The sequence below is a fragment of the Petromyzon marinus genome, chromosome 53, assembly GCF_048934315.1.
Source record: "Petromyzon marinus isolate PM22_M1 ecotype Great Lakes invasive population chromosome 53, UKy_Petmar_22M1.pri1.0, whole genome shotgun sequence".
NCBI lineage: Eukaryota > Metazoa > Chordata > Hyperoartia > Petromyzontiformes > Petromyzontidae > Petromyzon > Petromyzon marinus.
In genome coordinates this window covers 11,709,015-11,728,648 of record NC_133719.1, presented here as the reverse complement: position 1 = coordinate 11,728,648, position 19,634 = coordinate 11,709,015, and the positions used below count along the sequence as shown (strand labels likewise).

General features: G+C 55.3%; 1 protein-coding gene across 7 annotated transcripts in view; it reads right to left on the bottom strand.

Moving 5' to 3' along the window:
- LOC116953988 (alpha-actinin-1-like) overlaps positions 1-19,634 on the bottom strand; it is a 97,018-nt gene that overhangs the window by 3,904 nt on the left and 73,480 nt on the right. For 3 of the 7 annotated variants that reach the window (XM_032974349.2, XM_032974348.2, XM_032974355.2), the window contains 10 exons: positions 19,445-19,598; positions 18,507-18,615; positions 16,608-16,748; positions 15,454-15,642; positions 12,940-13,074; positions 11,714-11,893; positions 9,214-9,360; positions 5,517-5,597; positions 3,526-3,591; positions 521-679 (listed from right to left, as the gene is read on the bottom strand). In XM_032974349.2, coding sequence (XP_032830240.1) covers positions 521-679; positions 3,526-3,591; positions 5,517-5,597; positions 9,214-9,360; positions 11,714-11,893; positions 12,940-13,074; positions 15,454-15,642; positions 16,608-16,748; positions 18,507-18,615; positions 19,445-19,598 — 1,361 coding nt within the window. The remainder of the gene's footprint in view (positions 1-520; positions 680-3,525; positions 3,592-5,516; positions 5,598-9,213; positions 9,361-11,713; positions 11,894-12,939; positions 13,075-15,453; positions 15,643-16,607; positions 16,749-18,506; positions 18,616-19,444; positions 19,599-19,634) is intronic. The other 4 variants (XM_032974354.2, XM_032974353.2, XM_032974351.2 and 1 more) reach the window with 2 other exon arrangements.

The following is a 19,634-nucleotide window of genomic DNA, read 5'->3' as shown; positions in this document are numbered from 1 at the left end:
TCACCGTGGGAAGACGTGGGGAGACGTGGGGAGACGTGGAGAGACGTGGGGAGACGTGGGAGAGTCACCGTGGGGAGACGTGGGGAGACGTGGGGGAGACGTGGGGAGACGTGGGGAGACGTGGGGAGACGTGGGGAGAGTCACCGTGGGAAGACGTGGGGAGACGTGGGGAGACGTGGAGAGACGTGGGGAGACGTGGAGAGACGTGGGAAGACGTGGGGAGACGTGGGGAGACGTGGAGAGACGTGGGGAGACGTGGGAGAGTCACCGTGGGGAGACGTGGGGAGACGTGGGGGAGACGTGGGGAGACGTGGGGAGACGTGGGGAGACGTGGGGAGAGTCACCGTGGGAAGACGTGGGGAGACGTGGGGAGACGTGGGGAGACGTGGGGAGACGTGGGGGAGACGTGGGGAGAGTCACCGTGGGGAGACGTGGGGTGACGTGGGGGAGAGTCACCGTGGGGAGAGATATGGGGAGAGTCACGGGGAGACACAGGGAGGCGCCGGGCGGGCGTGCGGACCTTGTCCCCGGCGAGGATCTTGAAGGAGGCGATGACCTGGTCAGCCGTGTCGGTGTCGGCCGTCTCGCGCGACATGAAGTCGATGAAGGACTGGAAGGTCACGACCCCCGTGCTGTTGGGGTCGACCACGGCCATGATGCGGCCAAACTCGGCCTCGCCCTGAGACGCACGCGGTGGGGGGGGGGGGGGGGGACACGGGTGAGGGGACACGGCGGAGACGCACACGGGGACACGTGGACATGGACAAGGAGACACACGGAGACACCGAGATGTGGGTACACGGGTATACGCGGACACGCAGACACGAGAAAACTCGGCGTGCGGGGACACGTGGGGAGACGCCGAGATGCGCGTACAGACGCACGGACACGCGTGGGCACCGAGACAACACGGACAAAAGACGCACGTGGACACGCAGAGATATACACAGACGAGCACGTGGGCATGGAGACGTGTGGACACGCACAAAGACGTGGAGCGTGAAGACGCAGAGACATGCACACGCGGACACAGCGAGACAGAGACATACAGACACAGACATGTATGGACGGACACAGTCACGAGGACAAGGAAAAACGTAGCCATGCGGACACGGAGATACATGGACACAGAAACACTCACGCACAGACACGGACACACACAGACACAGAAACACGCAGAGACAACTGGATGACTGACAGAGCCAATCACTGAAGAGGTGAAAGAGAATGACAGTCAGTCGAGTCTCTGATGGGGTCACTGATGGCGACTCTAGACAATATACAGTCAGTCGAGTCTCTGATGGGACCTCTGATGGGATCTCTGATGGGTCTCTAGACAATATACAGTAAGGGAAAAAAGTATTTGATCCCCTGCTGATTTTGTACGTATGCCCACTGTCAAAAATGTTATAAATTGATTTGCATTTGAATGAGGGAAATAAGTATTTGACCCCCTCTCAATCAGAAAGATTTCTGGCTCCCAGGTGTCTTTTATACAGGTAATGAGCTGAGATTAGGAGCACACTCTTAAAGGGAGTGCTCCTAATCTCAGCTTGTTACCTGTATAAAAGACACCTGTCCACAGAAGCAATCAATCAATCAGAGTCCAAACTCTCCACCACGGCCAAGACCAAAGAGCTCTCCAAGGATGTCAGAGACAAGATTGTAGACCTACACAAGGCTGGAATGGGCTACAAGACCATTGCCAAGCAGCTTGGTGAGAAGGTGACAACAAGTTGGTGCGATTATTCGCAAATGGAAGAAACACAAAAGAACTGTCAATCTCCCTTGGCCTGGAGCTCCATGCAAGATCTCACCTCGTGGAGTTGCAATGATTATGAGAACGGTGAGGAATCAGCCCAGAACTACACGGGAGGATCTTGTCAATGATCTCAAGGCAGCTGGGACCATAGTCACCAAGAAAACAATTGGTAACACACTACGCCGTGAAGGACTGAAATCCTGCATCGCCCGCAAGGTTCCCCTGCTCAAGAAAGCACATATACATGCCCGTATGAAGTTTGCCAATGAACATCTGAATGATTCAGAGGACAACTGGGTGAAAGCGTTGTGGTCAGATGAGACCAAAATGGAGCTCTTTGGCATCAACTCAACTCGCCGTGTTTGGAGGAGGAGGAATGCTGCCTATGACCCCAAGAACACCATCCCCACCGTCAAACATGGAGGTGGAAACATTATGCTTTGGGGGTGTTTTTCTGCTAAGGGGACAGGACAACTTCACCGCATCAAAGAGACGATGGACGGGGCCATGTACCGTCAAATCTTGGGTGAGAACCTCCTTCCCTCAGCCAGGACATTGAAAATGGGTCGTGGATGGGTATTCCAGCATGACAATGACCCAAAACACACGGTCAAGGCAACAAAGGAGTGGCTCAAGAAAAAGCACATTAAGGTCCTGGAGTGGCCTAGCCAGTCCCATAGAAAATCTATGGGACTGGCTGTGGAGGGAGCTGAAGATTCGAGTTGCCAAACGTCAGTCTCGAAACCTTAATGACTTGGAGAAGATCTGCAAAGAGGAGTGGAACAAAATCCCTCCTGAGATGTGTGCAAACCTGGTGGCCAACTACAAGAAACGTCTGACCTCTGTGATTACCAACAAGGGGTTTGCCACCAAGTACTAAGTCATGTTTTGCAGAGGGGTCAAATACTTATTTCCCTCATTAAAATGCAAATCAATTTATAACATTTTTGATGCGTTTTTCTGGATTTTGTTGTTGTTATTCTGTCTCTCACTGTTCAAATAAACCTACCATTAAAATTATAGACTGATCATTTCTTTGTCAGTGGGCAAACGTACAAAATCAGCAGGGGATCAAATACTTTTTTTCCCTCACTGTACAGTCAGTCGAGTCTCTGATGGGGTCTCTGATGGGGTCTCTGATGGGGTTTCTGATGGGGTCTCTGATGGGGTCTCTGATGGGGTCTCTGATGGGGTCTCTGATGGGGTCTCTGATGGGGTCTCTGATGGGACCTCTGATGGGGTCTCTGATGGGGTCTCTGATGGGGTCTCTGATGGGGTCTCTGATGGGGTCTCTGATGGGGTCTCTGATGGGGTCTCTGATGGGGTCTCTGATGGGACCTCTGATGGGGTCTCTGATGGGGTCTCTGATGGGGTCTCTGATGGGGTCTCTGATGGGGTCTCTGATGGGGTCTCTGATGGAGTCTCTGATGGGGTCTCTGATGGGGTCTCTGATGGGATCTCTGATGGGGTCTCTGATGGGGTCTCTGATGGGGTCTCTGATGGGGTCTCTGATGGGGTCTCTGATGGGGTCTCTGATGGGACCTCTGATGGGACCTCTGATGGGGTCTCTGATGGGGTCTCTGATGGGGTCTCTGATGGGGTCTCTGATGGGACCTCTGATGGGGTCTCTGATGGGGTCTCTGATGGGGTCTCTGATGGGGACTCTGATGGGGACTCTGATGGGGTCTCTGATGGGACCTCTGATGGGGTCTCTGATGGGGACTCTGATGGGACCTCTGTCGACGTGGGATGTAGATTCGTACCAGCACGTAACCCATGGAGATGAGGCAAGCCCTGAAATCATCTGGCTCCATCATGCCACTCTTTCTCTGTTCGGCGTGAGGGTTGGGGAAGGGTGGGTGGGGTCGGGGGGGGGGCACGCGATGCGAGGGGAGGGGCGTCGGGGGGGGGGGTTGCCGTGCGAGGTTTTGATTGGGGGAGACGGAAACGGCGGCGAGGGGTCGAGGAGTGGTGGAGGTGGCGGTGAGCAGCGTCGGCCAGGTGAGGTGCCTCGCGCATGCAGGCAACGTACGCACGCACGTACGTGAGCGTGAACATGCACACACAACCACATGCAAACACACGTGAACGCGCGCACGTACACGTGCATAAACAAACGTGTAAACACGCACGCGCACGCATGCGCGTGTCAGCAAGGTGATGCGATGTAGAAGGAAGCAGTTGTGGAGGTTGAGGGGGCCAGAGTTCGTGGGGGGGGGGGGGTGGGGATTTGAGAGATGTGGGTTCAATCTCACGACCTCAGCCGGTGAGGGGTGAGTGGCGAGGGGTGAGGGACGGACAGAAGAGAGAAGGCAACAGAAAGGAGGTCGGGGGTCGGTGAGTGGTGTTAGGGTCAGAGGTCATTAGAGCGATTGGGCAGAAAGGTTACGAAGCAGCATTTCCACACACACACACAGACGTACACAGACGTACACACACACAGACGTACACATACATGCACACACACATGCACACACACACACAGACGCACACAAAGACGCACACACATGCACGCACAGATACACACACAGACGCACACACATGCACGCGCAGATGCACACACAGACGCACACACATGCACACACAGATGCACACACATGTACACACAGACGCACACACATGCACGCGCAGATGCACACACAGACGCACACACACAGACGCACACACATGCACGCACAGACTCGCACACATGCACGCACAGATGCACGCACAGACGCACACACAGACGCACAGACATGCACACACAGATGCACGCACAGATGCACGCACATTCACACACAGATGCACGCACATGCACACACATGCACGCACACACAGTTATTCACACGCACACACGGTGAGTCACGCACAGAGACACGGAGTGAGTCACACACGGAGTGAGTCACACACGGAGTGAGTCACACACGGAGTGAGTCACACACGGAGTGAGTCACGCACACACACGGAGTGAGTCACGCACGGAGTGAGTCACGCACACACACGGAGAGGCATTATCAGGCCACAGGTCCCATCGACGCCACGGCGCTAGAGTTTGGTTCAGTTGCAGCACACGTGTCACATGTGTCATGCATGTGACGCACGTGCCACACGTTGCAGCGGGCCAGGCACGTGTGACCGAGCGGGGTCAAGCCTCACGCACGGTGGTGCGGTGGGGGGGGGACAGGGAGCGACGGGAAGAGTTTGCAGACGCACGCACGGCGGGCGGGGAGGGGATGCAGACGCACGGCGTGCACGCAGAGAGCCGTGGGGGTGGCCGGTGTGGGGGCCGGGGGGTCCGTGGGGGGGTTGCGAGCCGCTCGTCACGGTCGGCGCAGCAGCGACAGCGTGGCGGGGGGAGGTGAGCTTGGTGCGGAGCGTGGGCGGGTGGCGGGGGTGTGGGAGCGGTGGGGAACGCACGGAGGGGACGGGGCGCAGGGAGGCGCGTGCGAGGTGCAGGAGGTGCAGGAGGTGCAGGAGGTGCGGAGGTGCAGGAGATGCGGAGATGCGCGGGCAGACGTGGGGGGGAGTGGGGAGGTGGGATGATGGGGAGAGAGACACGCGGAGAGACGCGAATACGAGAAGCGGGGAGGGTAGAGGGGCAGGGACACGCACCGGCACAAGAAGAACAGGGGGGGAGGGGGGAGGAGACACAAAACACACGGACGAGACGCGTTTAGCGGGCGGCACGGTGACGACGGCGGCGGTGACGACGGCGGAGGCCCGAGCGGGGCCCGAGCGGGGCCCGAGCGGGGCCCGAGCGTCTCCCCGACGGTACCTGTGCATCGTTAGCGATACTGAAGCCCAGGGAGATGAGACACGCGCGGAAATCCTCCGGTCTCAGGTTCCCCGAGCGGTCCTGGGGTGGTTGGCCAACCCGCGGCGGTGGTGGTGATGGTGGTGATTGTGGTGGTGGTAGTGATTGTGGTGGTGGTGATTGCAGTGATTGTGGTGGTGGTAGTGATTGTGGTGATTGTGGTGGTGGTAGTGATTGTGGTGGTGGTGGTGGTGATTGCAGTGATTGTGGTGGTGGTAGTGATTGTGGTGATTGTGGTGGTGGTAGTGATTGTGTTGATTGTGGTGGTGGTAGTGATGGTGGTGGTAGTGGTGGTGGTAGTGTTAGCGATGGTGGTTGTGACGGTGGTAGTGTTAGCGATGGTGGTAGTGTTAGCGATGGTGGTTGTGACAGTGGTAGTGTTAGCGATGGTGGTTGTGACGGTGGTAGTGTTAGCGATGGTGGTTGTGACGGTGGTAGTGTTAGCGATGGTGGTTGTGACGGTGGTAGTGTTAGCGATGGTGGTTGTGACGGTGGTAGTGTTAGCGATGGTGGTTGTGACGGTGGTAGTGTTAGCAATGGTGGTTGTGACGGTGGTAGTGTTAGCGATGGTGGTTGTGACAGTGGTAGTGTTAGCGATGGTGGTTGTGACGGTGGTAGTGTTAGCGATGGTGGTTGTGACAGTGGTAGTGTTAGCGATGGTGGTTGTGACGGTGGTAGTGTTAGCGATGGTGGTTGTGACGGTGGTAGTGTTAGCGATGGTGGTTGTGACAGTGGTAGTGTTAGCGATGGTGGTTGTGACAGTGGTAATGTTAGCGATGGTGGTTGTGACAGTGGTAGTGTTAGCGATGGTGGTTGTGACGGTGGTAGTGTTAGCGATGGTGGTTGTGACAGTGGTAGTGTTAGCGATGGTGGTTGTGACGGTGGTAGTGTTAGCGATGGTGGTTGTGACGGTGGTAGTGTTAGCGATGGTGGTTGTGACGGTGGTAGTGTTAGCGATGGTGGTTGTGACGGTGGTAGTGTTAGCGATGGTGGTTGTGACGGTGGTAGTGTTAGCAATGGTGGTTGTGACGGTGGTAGTGTTAGCGATGGTGGTTGTGACGGTGGTAGTGTTAGCGATGGTGGTTGTGACGGTGGTAGTGTTAGCGATGGTGGTTGTGACGGTGGTAGTGTTAGCGATGGTGGTTGTGACAGTGGTAGTGTTAGCGATGGTGGTTGTGACGGTGGTAGTGTTAGCGATGGTGGTTGTGACGGTGGTAGTGTTAGCGATGGTGGTTGTGACGGTGGTAGTGTTAGCGATGGTGGTTGTGACGGTGGTAGTGTTAGCGATGGTGGTTGTGACGGTGGTAGTGTTAGCGATGGTGGTTGTGACGGTGGTAGTGTTAGCGATGGTGGTTGTGACGGTGGTAGTGTTAGCGATGGTGGTTGTGACAGTGGTAGTGTTAGCGATGGTGGTTGTGACGGTGGTAGTGTTAGCGATGGTGGTTGTGACGGTGGTAGTGTTAGCGATGGTGGTTGTGACGGTGGTAATGTTAGCGATGGTGGTTGTGACGGTGGTAATGTTAGCGATGGTGGTTGTGACGGTGGTAATGTTAGCGATGGTGGTTGTGACGGTGGTAATGTTAGCGATGGTGGTTGTGACGGTGGTAATGTTAGCGATGGTGGTTGTGACGGTGGTAGTGTTAGCGATGGTGGTTGTGACGGTGGTAGTGTTAGCGATGGTGGTTGTGACGGTGGTAGTGTTAGCGATGGTGGTTGTGACGGTGGTAGTGTTAGCGATGGTGGTTGTGACGGTGGTAGTGTTAGCGATGGTGGTTGTGACGGTGGTAGTGTTAGCGATGGTGGTTGTGACGGTGGTAGTGTTAGCGATGGTGGTTGTGACGGTGGTAGTGTTAGCGATGGTGGTTGTGACGGTGGTAGTGTTAGCGATGGTGGTTGTGACGGTGGTAGTGTTAGCGATGGTGGTTGTGACGGTGGTAGTGTTAGCGATGGTGGTTGTGACGGTGGTAGTGTTAGCGATGGTGGTTGTGACGGTGGTAATGGTATAATATAAATAGATCAAGGCGAGGCAGGTTTATGTCGTTAGGAGAACACGCTTGTTAAGAGGCGGTTGAATGTGGTTTAAGGGGTATTACAGGTAAGTGTGGTGACGATGATTGTTGATGGTGGTGGTGGTGTAAAAGTCGCAGTGATGTTGGTGATGGTGGTGGTGATGGTGTATTCAGTGGCCGTGACGGTGAAATTCGTTGTGATGTTGATGACGGTGGTGACGGTGGTGATAGCAGTGTATTTAGTCGTGATGGAGTGTATCATGGTCGTAGTGGTGGCGGTGTTGGGGGCGTAGTTGGTGGTGATGGTGGTCATGGGAGTATTGTTGGTGGTGTTGGTAGTGATGATGGTGGTGATGGCGATATAAGTGGTGGTGGTAACGATGGTGACGGTGGCGGTGGTGGCTTTTGAGGCAGGAGTGATGGCATGAGAGGAGTTAGTGAGGTTAGTGGTGGCGGTGGTGGTATTGGTGGTGGTATTGGTGGTGGTGGTTGATAGTTGAGGGGAGGGGAGATGCCATGCACACATGCACCAGAGGGAGAACAGCTCATGGTTATCAGAGCTCATGCAAGTTGTTGTTGTTTATTATTCCGCTTGTTTACCGAGAAAAGCCTCACCGACTCCTGTTGAGGACGGACCTGTGCTCACTGTTCACAGTTGGGGATCGGGGGTGATGCTGCTGCTGTTTGCATCTCAACTGAGTGATTTAAACTCAAACCTATGATTTAAGGCCCCCCCCCCCCCCCACTGCACTACGTAGTGGCTTATCACCGTGTGGAAATTTTCGCAGCCAAATGATCGAAATGAACGATGTTGATTCTAAATGTGGAGGGAAAAATCGGAGGACCCAAAGAAAAATCCACACGACTACGGGGAGAGAGAGAGACACGCAAACTCCAAATTTACAGAGATCGGGGTCGGGATCAAACCCACGACCTCCTGTACACCAGGCGAGGGAGATAACATCTCCTAGCCACCGGGGATGGAGCAGGCGGTTATAACAGGCTCGTTAGGGAGTGCTCGTTAGGAGAGTGCTCATTAACAGCGTGCTCGTTAGGAGACAGAAAATCCGTACGGAACGGTGGACTCCTCCCGACGCCTCCCCGCACCCCCACGGAAACTGACGCTGCGTTCCCATTGGTCGGTTTGGCAGGGCGACAATTGCGACGCAACAACGCACGCCGATAGCGACCAACGTTCGGGGGGGGGGGGGGGTTCAGAGGTTAGCATTTGGGGTCAGATCGTCACGGTTACGTCATCATCGCGATGCGAAGGCAATCGCTCATCTCTCTGCAGTTTGCCCACCGGGGTGGAGAGACATTCAAACAGAGAGCGGACTTGGCCCCACCACAGGAATGTGGAATTTCAACCACTGGCTGCTCATGGTGACCTGGTCAAAACAGCCACAGGTCACGTGACCTCACCTGGTCAAAATGGTCCCAGGTCGTGGTGACCTCTCAGCCCCAGGTCATGGTGACCTCTTAGACCCGGGTCACAGTGACTTCTCAGATCTGGGTCACAGTGACCTCTCAGACCCGGGTCGCGGTGACCTCTCAGGCCTGGGTCACGGTGACCTCTCAGCCCCGGATCACGGTGACCTCTTATCCCCTGGTCGGTGTGACCTCTGAGCCCCGGGTGACGGTGACCTCACCCGGTCAAAGTGGTTGAACGACGCTCGGAAGTCGTGGAGCTGCTCCTTGCTGATGCCCTTGGCGTCACGCGTCAGGATTTGGTTCTCCACCTCGTTGATGGTCCTCGTGATCGTCGTCAGCAGCTGCTCCCAGCCCACGCGGATGTGCTGCGCCACGACACGCACACACAGAGAAGAAGAACCCCGCGTAGCCTTAACGGACTGTCGGGGCGAGCGCTGTTCGCGAGTGGCACCTACGAAGGCCGGCACGGCACAAGAGGGGGGCGGGGTGGCCAGCACCGCGCCCGGCCGCCTTTGTCTCCCCGGTGGGGATTTTTACTGCGCACCGCACCGGGTACGCGGTTGAGGCTGAGTCGACCTAGTGGAGGCCCAGGAAAAGTTCAGATAATCGTCATTGGTGCTGGCCACGAGCGGGAACCGAACTCGGGTCGTGGGTTCATAGTGCAGCCCGCTACCCGCTACACTACCGCTCTCCACAACTGCCGTGACACACACCTACACACACGTACACACGCAGGGTAACACGTGCTGTGGTGTGCTCACCCCCACGGTGCAGTTGGTGCGGTGAGAGTGGTGAGCGAGCGAGCGAGTGAGCCGAGCTCACATTCGCGGTGTAGTTGACACGGTGAGCGTGGCAAGCTGTTCCTGCCACGGTGGTGAGATGTTGACTACCTCGCCTGGTATGCAGGAGTTTGTGGGTTCGACCCCGATTTTTTTCCCTTCCACATGTACAGTGAGGGAAAAAAGTATTTGATCCCCTGCTTATTTTGTACGTTTGCCCACTGACAAAGAAATGATCAGTCTATAATTTTAATGGTAGGTTTACTTGAACAGTGAGAGACAGAATAACAACAAGAAAAACGCATGTCAAAAATGGTATAAATTGATTTGCATTTTAATGAGGGAAATAAGTATTTGACCCCCTCTCAATCAGAAAGATTTCTGGCTCCCAGGTGTCTTTTATACAGATAACGAGCTGAGATAAAGGAGCACACTCTTAAAGGGAGTGCTCCTAATCTCAGCTTGTTACCTGTATAAAAGACACCTGTCCACAGAAGCAATCAATCAATCAGAGTCCAAACTCTCCACCACGGCCAAGACCAAAGAGCTCTCCAAGGATGTCAGGGACAAGATTGTAGACCTACACAAGGCTGGAATGGGCTACAAGACCATTGCCAAGCAGCTTGGTGAGAAGGTGACAACAGTTGGTGCGATTATTCGCAAATGAAAGAAACACAAAACTGTCAATCTCCCTCGGCCTGGAGCTCCATGCAAGATCTCACCTCGTGAAGTTGCAATGATCATGAGAACGGTGAGGAATCAGCCCAGAACTACACGGGAGGATCTTGTCAATGATCTCAAGGCAGCTGGGACCATAGTCACCAAGAAAACCATTGGTAACACACTACGCCGTGAAGGACTGAAATCCTGCAGCACCCGCAAGGTCCCCCTGCTCAAGAAAGCACATATACATGCCCGTATGAAGTTTGCCAATGAACATCTGAATGATTCAGAGGACAACTGGGTGAAAGTGTTGTGGTCAGATGAGACCAAAATGGAGCTCCTTGGTATCAACTCAACTCGCCGTGTTTGGAGGAGGAGGAATGCTGCCTATGACCCCAAGAACACCATCCCCACCGTCAAACATGGAGGTGGAAACATGCTTTGTGGGTGTTTTCTGCTCAGGGGACAGGACAACTTCACCGCTTCAAAGGGACGATGGACGGGGCCATGTACCGTCAAATCTTGGGTGAGAACCTCCTTCCCTCAGCCAGGACATTGAAAATGGGTCGTGGATGGGTATTCCAGCATGACAATGACCCAGAACACACGGCCAAGGCAACAAAGGAGTGACTCAAGAAGAAGCACATTAAGGTCCTGGAGTGGCCTAGCCAGTCTCCAGACCTTACTCCCATTGAAAATCTGTGGAGGGAACTGAAGGTTCGAGTTGCCAAACGTCAGCCTCGAAACCTTAATGACTTGGAGAAGATCTGCAAAGAGGAGTGGGACAAAATCCCTCCTGAGATGTGTGCAAACCTGATGGCCAACTACAAGAAACGTCTGACCTCTGTGATTGCCAACAAGGGTTTTGCCACCAAGTACTAAGTCATGTTTTGCAGAGGGGGTCAAATACTTATTTCCCTCATTAAAATGCAAATAAATTTATAACATGTTTGACATGCGCTTTTCTGGATTTTGTTGTTATTCTGTCTCTCACTGTTCAAATAAACCTACCATTAAAATTATAGACTGATAATTTCTTAGTCAGTGGGCAAACGTACAAAATCAGCAGGGGATCAAATACTTTTTTCCCTCGCTGCATAACCAACATCACGGGTTTCGAGTGTTTGGCCGCTGTAAATATCCGCACGACGACGATAAGCCGCTCCGGTGAGCTATCAATTTGTGATGGGCAGGTCGCTTCCGAATCAAGAGCTGTACAGCACAGTCGGCTTTCCCTGCTCAAACAAAAATGAGAGTTTAGTAAATGGCGGAGTACCTCCATGGTGTAGTTGGTGTGCTTGTTGTCGAAGACGAGCGCCTCCTGGATGAGCTGGTGCTCGCTCTCCAGCTTGTCGATGTTGGGCTTGTAGTTGATGATGTTCTGCTCGTACTGGCGCAGCTGCACCAGCTGGTCCTCCAGCGTGCCGTGCAGCTCCATGGAGATTCGCCCAATCTCCTGGCGGCGGCACGGAGAGCCGAGGGGGTGGGGGGAGGTTCACGGTGGCCGTGGCCGAGACGCCGAGCCGGCGTAACCGAGGTCAAGGGTTTGGATATGGGGGCACGGTGAGGACACGGGGACACGGGGGGACACGGAGACACAGAGACACAGAGACACGGGGGACATAGAGACACGGGGACACGGGGACACAAAGATACGGGAACACAGACACAGTGAGACACGGGGACACAGAGACATGGGAACACAGACACAAAGAGACACGGGGACACAGACACATGGGGACACAGAGACACGGAGACACGGGGACACAGAGACATGGGAACACAGACACAGAAAGACACGGGGACACAGACACACAGAGACACGGGGACACAGAAACACGGGGACACAAAGATACGGGAACACAGACACAGTGAGACACGGGGACACAGTGAGACACGGGGACACAGAGACATGGGAACACAGACACAAAGAGACACGGGGACACAGACACACGGGGACACAGAGACACCGAGACACGGGGACACAGAGAGACACGGGGACACAGAGACATGGGAACACAGACACACAGAGACACGGGGACACAGAGACACGGGAACACAGAGACACAGAGACACGGAGACACGGGGACACAGAGACATGGGGACACACAGAGACACGGAGACACAGAGAGACACGGGGACACAGAGACATGGGGACACACAGAGACACGGAGACACAGAGAGACACGGGGACACAGACACACCGAGACACGGGACACAGAGACATGGGGACACAGAGACACGGGGACACAGAGATACGGGGACATAGAAACACGGGGACATAGAGACACAGAGACAAGGGGACACGGGACACAGAGACATGGGGACGGAGAGAACATGGAGACACGGGGACACAGAGACACAGACACACAGAGACACGGGGACACAGAGACATGGGGACGGAGAGAACAAGGAGACACGGGGACACAGAGACACAGACACACAGAGACACGGGGACACAGAGACATGGGGACGGAGAGGACATGGAGACACGGGCCGCACCTCCATCTTCTTGTGGATGAGCGGGCCGGTCTGGTTGGCCGAGTTGGCGAACTGCACGCGGAGACGTTCGTTGCTCTGCTGCCGAGAGAGCTCCTCGTGCAGGAGGCGGTCTCTCTGTGGCACCAGGGCCTTCAGCTACAACACAAACAACAAAGATCCCCCGTGGAGCCTTAACAGACTGTCGGGGCAAGTGCCGTTAGGCCGTGTCGGGCCTACAACGGCCGGTGCGGCACACGAGGGGTCAGGTGGCCAGCACCACGCTCGACCACCTTTGTCTCCCCAGTGGCCATGTTTACACACCGTGCCGGGTACTCATTTGAAGCCGAGTCGACCTAGAGGAGGCCCAGGACCGGTTCAGATAATCGTCACCGGTGTTGGCCATGAGCGGGAATCGATCTCGGGTCGCCAGGTTCATAGCGCAGCGAAGCGCTAACCCCTACACTACCGCTACCCATACAGAGACAAGCAGGCACAGAGACACACCTGCGCGCAGAGACATGCATGCACAGAGACACGCACAGACACACAAAGACACGCACGCACAGAGACACACGTACGCACAGAGACACGCACAGACACATAAAGACACGCACGCACAGAGACATGTATGCACAGAGACACGCACAGACACACAAAGACACACGTACGCACAGAAACACGCACAGACACATAAAAGACACGCACGCACAGAGACACACGTGCGCACAGAGACACGTACGCACAGAGACACGCACAGACACACAAAGCACGCATGCACAGAGACACACGTACGCACAGAGACACGCACGCACAGAGTCACGCACAGACACACAGAGACACATGTACGCACAGAGACACGCACAGACACACAAAGACACGCACAGAGACACACGCACGCACAGAGACACGCACAGACACACAGAGACACACGCACGCACAGAGACACGCACAGACACACAGAGACACACGTACGCACAGAGACACGTACGTACAGAGACACGCACAGACACACAAAGACACACGCACGCACAGAGACACGCACAGATACACAAAGACACACGCACGCACAGAGACACGCACAGACACACAGAGACACACGCACGCACAGAGACACGCACAGACACACAAAGACACACGCACGCACAGAGACACGCACAGACACACCGAGACACACGTACGCACAGAGACACGCACAGACACACAGAGACACACGCACGCACAGAGACACGCACAGACACACAGAGACACACGCACGCACAGAGACACGCACAGACACACAGAGACACACAGAGACACACGCACGCACAGAGACACGCACAGACACACAGAGACACACGCACGCACAGAGACACGCACAGACACACAAAGACACACGTACGCACAGAGACACGCACAGACACACAAAGACACGCACGCACAGAGACACGCACAGACACACAAAGACACGCACGCACAGAGACACGCACAGACACACAAAGACACGCACGCACAGAGACACACGTACGCACAGAGACACACACAGACACATAAAGACACGCACGCACAGAGACATGCATGCACAGAGACACGCACAGACACACAAAGACACACGTACGCACAGAGACACGCACAGACACATAAAAGACACGCACGCACAGAGACACACGTGCGCACAGAGACACACGTACGCACAGAGACACGCACGCACAGAGACACGCACAGACACACAAAGACACGCACAGAGACACACGCACGCACAGAGACACGCACAGACACACAGAGACACACACACGCACAGAGACACGCACAGACACACAGAGACACACGTACGCACAGAGACACGTACGTACAGAGACACGCACAGACACACAAAGACACACACACGCACAGAGACACGCACAGACACACAAAGACACACGCACGCACAGAGACACGCACAGACACACAAAGACACACGCACGCACAGAGACACGCACAGACACACAGAGACACATGCACGCACAGAGACACGCACAGACACACAAAGACACACGCACGCACAGAGACACGCACAGACACACAGAGACACACGTACGCACAGAGACACGCACAGACACACAGAGACACACGCACGCACAGAGACACGCACAGACACACAGAGACACACGCACGCACAGAGACACGCACAGACACACAGAGACACACGCACGCACAGAGACACGCACAGACACACAGAGACACACGCACGCACAGAGACACACACAGACACACAAAGACACACACAGAGACACGCACAGACACACAAAGACACACGTACGCACAGAGACACGCACAGACACACAAAGACACGCACGCACAGAGACACGCACAGACACACAGAGACACACGCACGCACAGAGACACACACAGACACACAGAGACACGCACAGACACACAGAGACACACGCACAGACACACAGAGACACGCACAGACACACAAAGACACACCTACGCACAGAGACACGTACGCACAGAGACACGCACAGACACACAGACACACAGAGACACGCACAGACACACAGCGACACACGCACGCACCCGCTCCCACTTGGCGGTGACGTCCGCGGTGGTGATGGCCGTGTACGGGTTGGACCCCCCCGCGGGCTGCTCCACGTGGTAGGTGCCAGCGATCTTCTCACGCTCGGCGTGCACGCCCACGATGGCCAGCTTCTCCTTCTCCGCCTCGGGCAGCGTCGCCTTGAACTGCTCGTGCGCCGTGATGAGGCCCTGGACCGAGCGCCGCCACCGCCGACCGGCAGGCCATCGTGAGCACCGGCAGGGCGGACGCACGACCGGTCGCGCGTCCTCTGGTCTAACGCCGTTTTGAGACGAGGCTCAAAAGAAAGCTGTCTCTGGTGTGGACCAATCAGTTTCAAGGACAATGCATCATATTATCAGAGTATTTTTTTTGTTTGCATTCTGACCACAAACATTGTGGTGAATGCTGTAACATGATTTATTGTAAAAGGTTTCAGTTTGTTGTTTTAACATTTTCACACCTATTTTGTTGCCGGAAAAAGGGAGAAACACCTATTATATTTTGGTACTGGCAAAGGAGATCCCATGATGGGTTCCCGAATGTATTGCGTTGTATCCAATTCGCGTTATGAAAACTGGCGGCGTTATAGGAGAACAGAGACTGGATAGCTCAGTGGGGGCCTCACGTGGTGGAATAAAAAATATTTTATAGTGAAGGTGCTAGAGGGCACGTGTCCCCCCTGCTCGCGACTCGTGGGGACACGTGTCTGTATCTCGTCGGTGGTGAGCGGGGAGGACACGTGGGGACACGTGCCTGTATCTCGTCGGTGGTGAGCGGGGGGACACGTGTCTGTATCTCGTCGATGGTGAGCGGGGGGGACACGTGGGGACACGTGTCTGTATCTCGTCGATGGTGAGCGGGGGGGACACGTGGGGACACGTGTCTGTATCTCGTCAGTAGTGAGCGGGGAGAACACGTGGGGACACGTGTCTGTATCTCGTCGGTGGTGAGCGGGGACACATGTGGGGACACGTGTCTGTATTTCGTCGGTAGTGAGCGGGGGGGACACGTGGGGACACGTGTCCCCCCCGCTCGCGACTCGTGGGGACACGTGGGGACACGTGCCTGTATCTCGTCGATGGTGAGCGGAGGGACACGTGAGGACACGTGTCCCCCCCGCTCGCGACTCGTGGGGACACGTGGGGACACGTGCCTGTATCTCGTCGATGGTGTGCACGATGAACATGTCCTGCAAGTCCTCCATGGCGCCCTCCATCCAGTTGTTGAAGGGGGCAGCGCGCTTGGCAAACTCCAGGTGCAGCTGGTCAATGGTCTCCAGCAGCTTCTCACGCTTCTACGCATCGCAATCGCAATCAGAATTGGGTTGATTTAGACTGGGAATCGGAATGAGAATTGGGTTGATTTAGACTGGGAATCGGAATCAGAATCGGGTTTATTTAGAATGGGAATCGGAATCAGAATCGGGTTTATGTAGAATGGGAATTGGATTCAGGATGTTTATTTAGACTGGGGATCGGAATCAGGATCAGGATGTTTATCTAGACTGGGAATCGGAATCAGGATGTTTTAGTCGTGGAGCTGAGTTTTTTGTCACTAGGATGTCCGTCCAAGTATAGGAAAGCTGAGCAGCACCAGGTACTCAATTGATGGCTGAGTCGACCTAGGGCAGGCCCAGGACCGGTTCAGATAATCGTCACTGGTGTTGGCCGTGAGCAGGAATCAAACTCAGGTCGCCAAATTCATAGCGCAGCGCGCTAACCGCTACACTACTGTTCCTCACACACGTGCACACACACAGACACACGTGTACACACACACACACGTGTACACACGTGTACACACACACGTGTACACACACAGACACACGTGTACACACACACAGACGTGTACACACACGTGTACACACACGTGTACGTACACACACACGTGTACACACAGACACACGTGTACACAGACACACGTGTACACAGACACACGTGTACACAGACACACGTGTACACAGACGTGTACACACACAGACAGACGTGTACACACACAGACACACGTGTACACCACACACAGACACACGTGTACACACACAGACACACGTGTACACACAGACACACGTGTACACACACGTGTACACACACACACACGTGTACACACACAGACACACGTGTACACACACACGTGTACACAGACACACGTGTCCACACACACACAGACACACGTGTACACACACAGACACACGTGTGTGTACACACACGTGTACACACACAGACACACGTGTACACACACACGTGTACACACACACGTGTACACACACACACACGTGTACACACACACACACGTGTACACACACAGACACACGTGTACACACACAGACACACGTGTACACACAGACACACACACACAGACACACACAGACACACGTGTACACACACACACACGTGTATGTGACGTGTACACATACACGTGTACACACACACACGTGTACACACACAGACACACACACACACGTGTACACACACACACTTGTACACAGACACACGTGTACACACACAGACACACGTGTACACAGACACACGTGTACACACACAGACACACGTGTACACACACAGACACACACACACACGTGTACACACACACGTGTACACACACACACTTGTACACAGACACACGTGTACACACACACACACGTGTACACACACACACGTGTACACAGACACACGTGTACACACACACACACACGTGTACACACACACACACGTGTACACACACAGACACACGTGTACACACACACACGTGTACACACACACACGTGTACACACACACACGTGTACACACACACACGTGTACACACACACACACACGTGTACACACACACACACACGTGTACACACACACACACGTGTACACACACACACACACGTGTACACACACACACACACGTGTACACACACACACACGTGTACACACACACACACACGTGTACACACACAGACACACGTGTACACAGACACACGTGTACACACACACACGTGTACACACACACGTGTACACACACACACACACGTGTACACACACAGACACACGTGTACACGGGCTGCACCTCCAGGGCTTCTCTGCGCGTCTGCGTGAGCGCGCCGAGCCGGTCCCACTGCTCGCAGATCGCCTGGCAGCGCCCGTTCACACTCTCCACGTCGTGGTAGTCCAACTCGCTGCGGGCAGCACACGGCACGGGCGGGGTGGGGTGGGGTGGGGTGGTTGGGTGGTGTGGGTGGGGTGGGTGGGGTGGGTGGGGTGAGATTGGAGTGGGGGTTGGTGGGGTGGGGGTGAGATTGGGGTGGGGTTGGTGGGGTGAGTTGTGGGGTGTGGCGGGGTGGGGCGGGGCGGGGCGGGTTCGGGTGGGGTGGGCGGGGTAGGGTGGGGTTGGTGGGGTGGGAGGGGGTGAGATTGTGGAAGGGGCGCGGTGGGGCGGGGTGGGGTGGGGTTGGTGGGGTGGGTGGGGGTGAGATTGGGGTGGGGGTGCGGTGGGGCGGGGTGGGTGGGGGTGAGATTGGGGTGGGGCGGGGCGGGGTGGGTGGGGGTGAGATTGGGGTGGGGCGGGGCGGGGCGGGGTGGGTGGGGGTGAGATTGGGGTGGGGCGGGGTGGGGTGGGTGGGGGTGAGATTGGGGTGGGGCGGAGTGGGTGGGGGTGAGACAGGATTGCAAGGTGTCAGTGCAGTGGTGGCACTCGTGCCTCACAGCAAGCAGCGGCTGGGTTCGATTCCTGGCTCAAGTGTCTTTCTGTGGGGAATTTGTAAGTTCTGCTGATGTTCCGTACAGGTTTGCCATAACTAAGAGCACGTACAATATCATTGGTCTTGGCCAAATATCCCAATACTGAAAAATTACCGATAAATTACTCAATTGGAAATACACGTATAGCAACATCGTGCCCTGCTGGGCAAAGTAGGCAGGACTCTCTGGGGAGAGAGTCTCGGGACTGAGCGAGGCTTGCTGGGTAAACAAACGTAACAACAACACGGTCACAATTAGGAGTCGTACTTGAGCTCCTGTGCGATGGCGGCGATCTGCTCCACGCGGTCCTGGTGGGCGGCCAGGTCGCTCTCAAAGGCCTCGTGCTTGCGGAGCAGCGCCTTGAGCTCGGTCAGCGAGGCGACGCCCGGCACCACGTCCTCCTGAAGGCTCTCCTCCTTGCCTGGCGCACGCACACACGCACGCACGCACACACGCA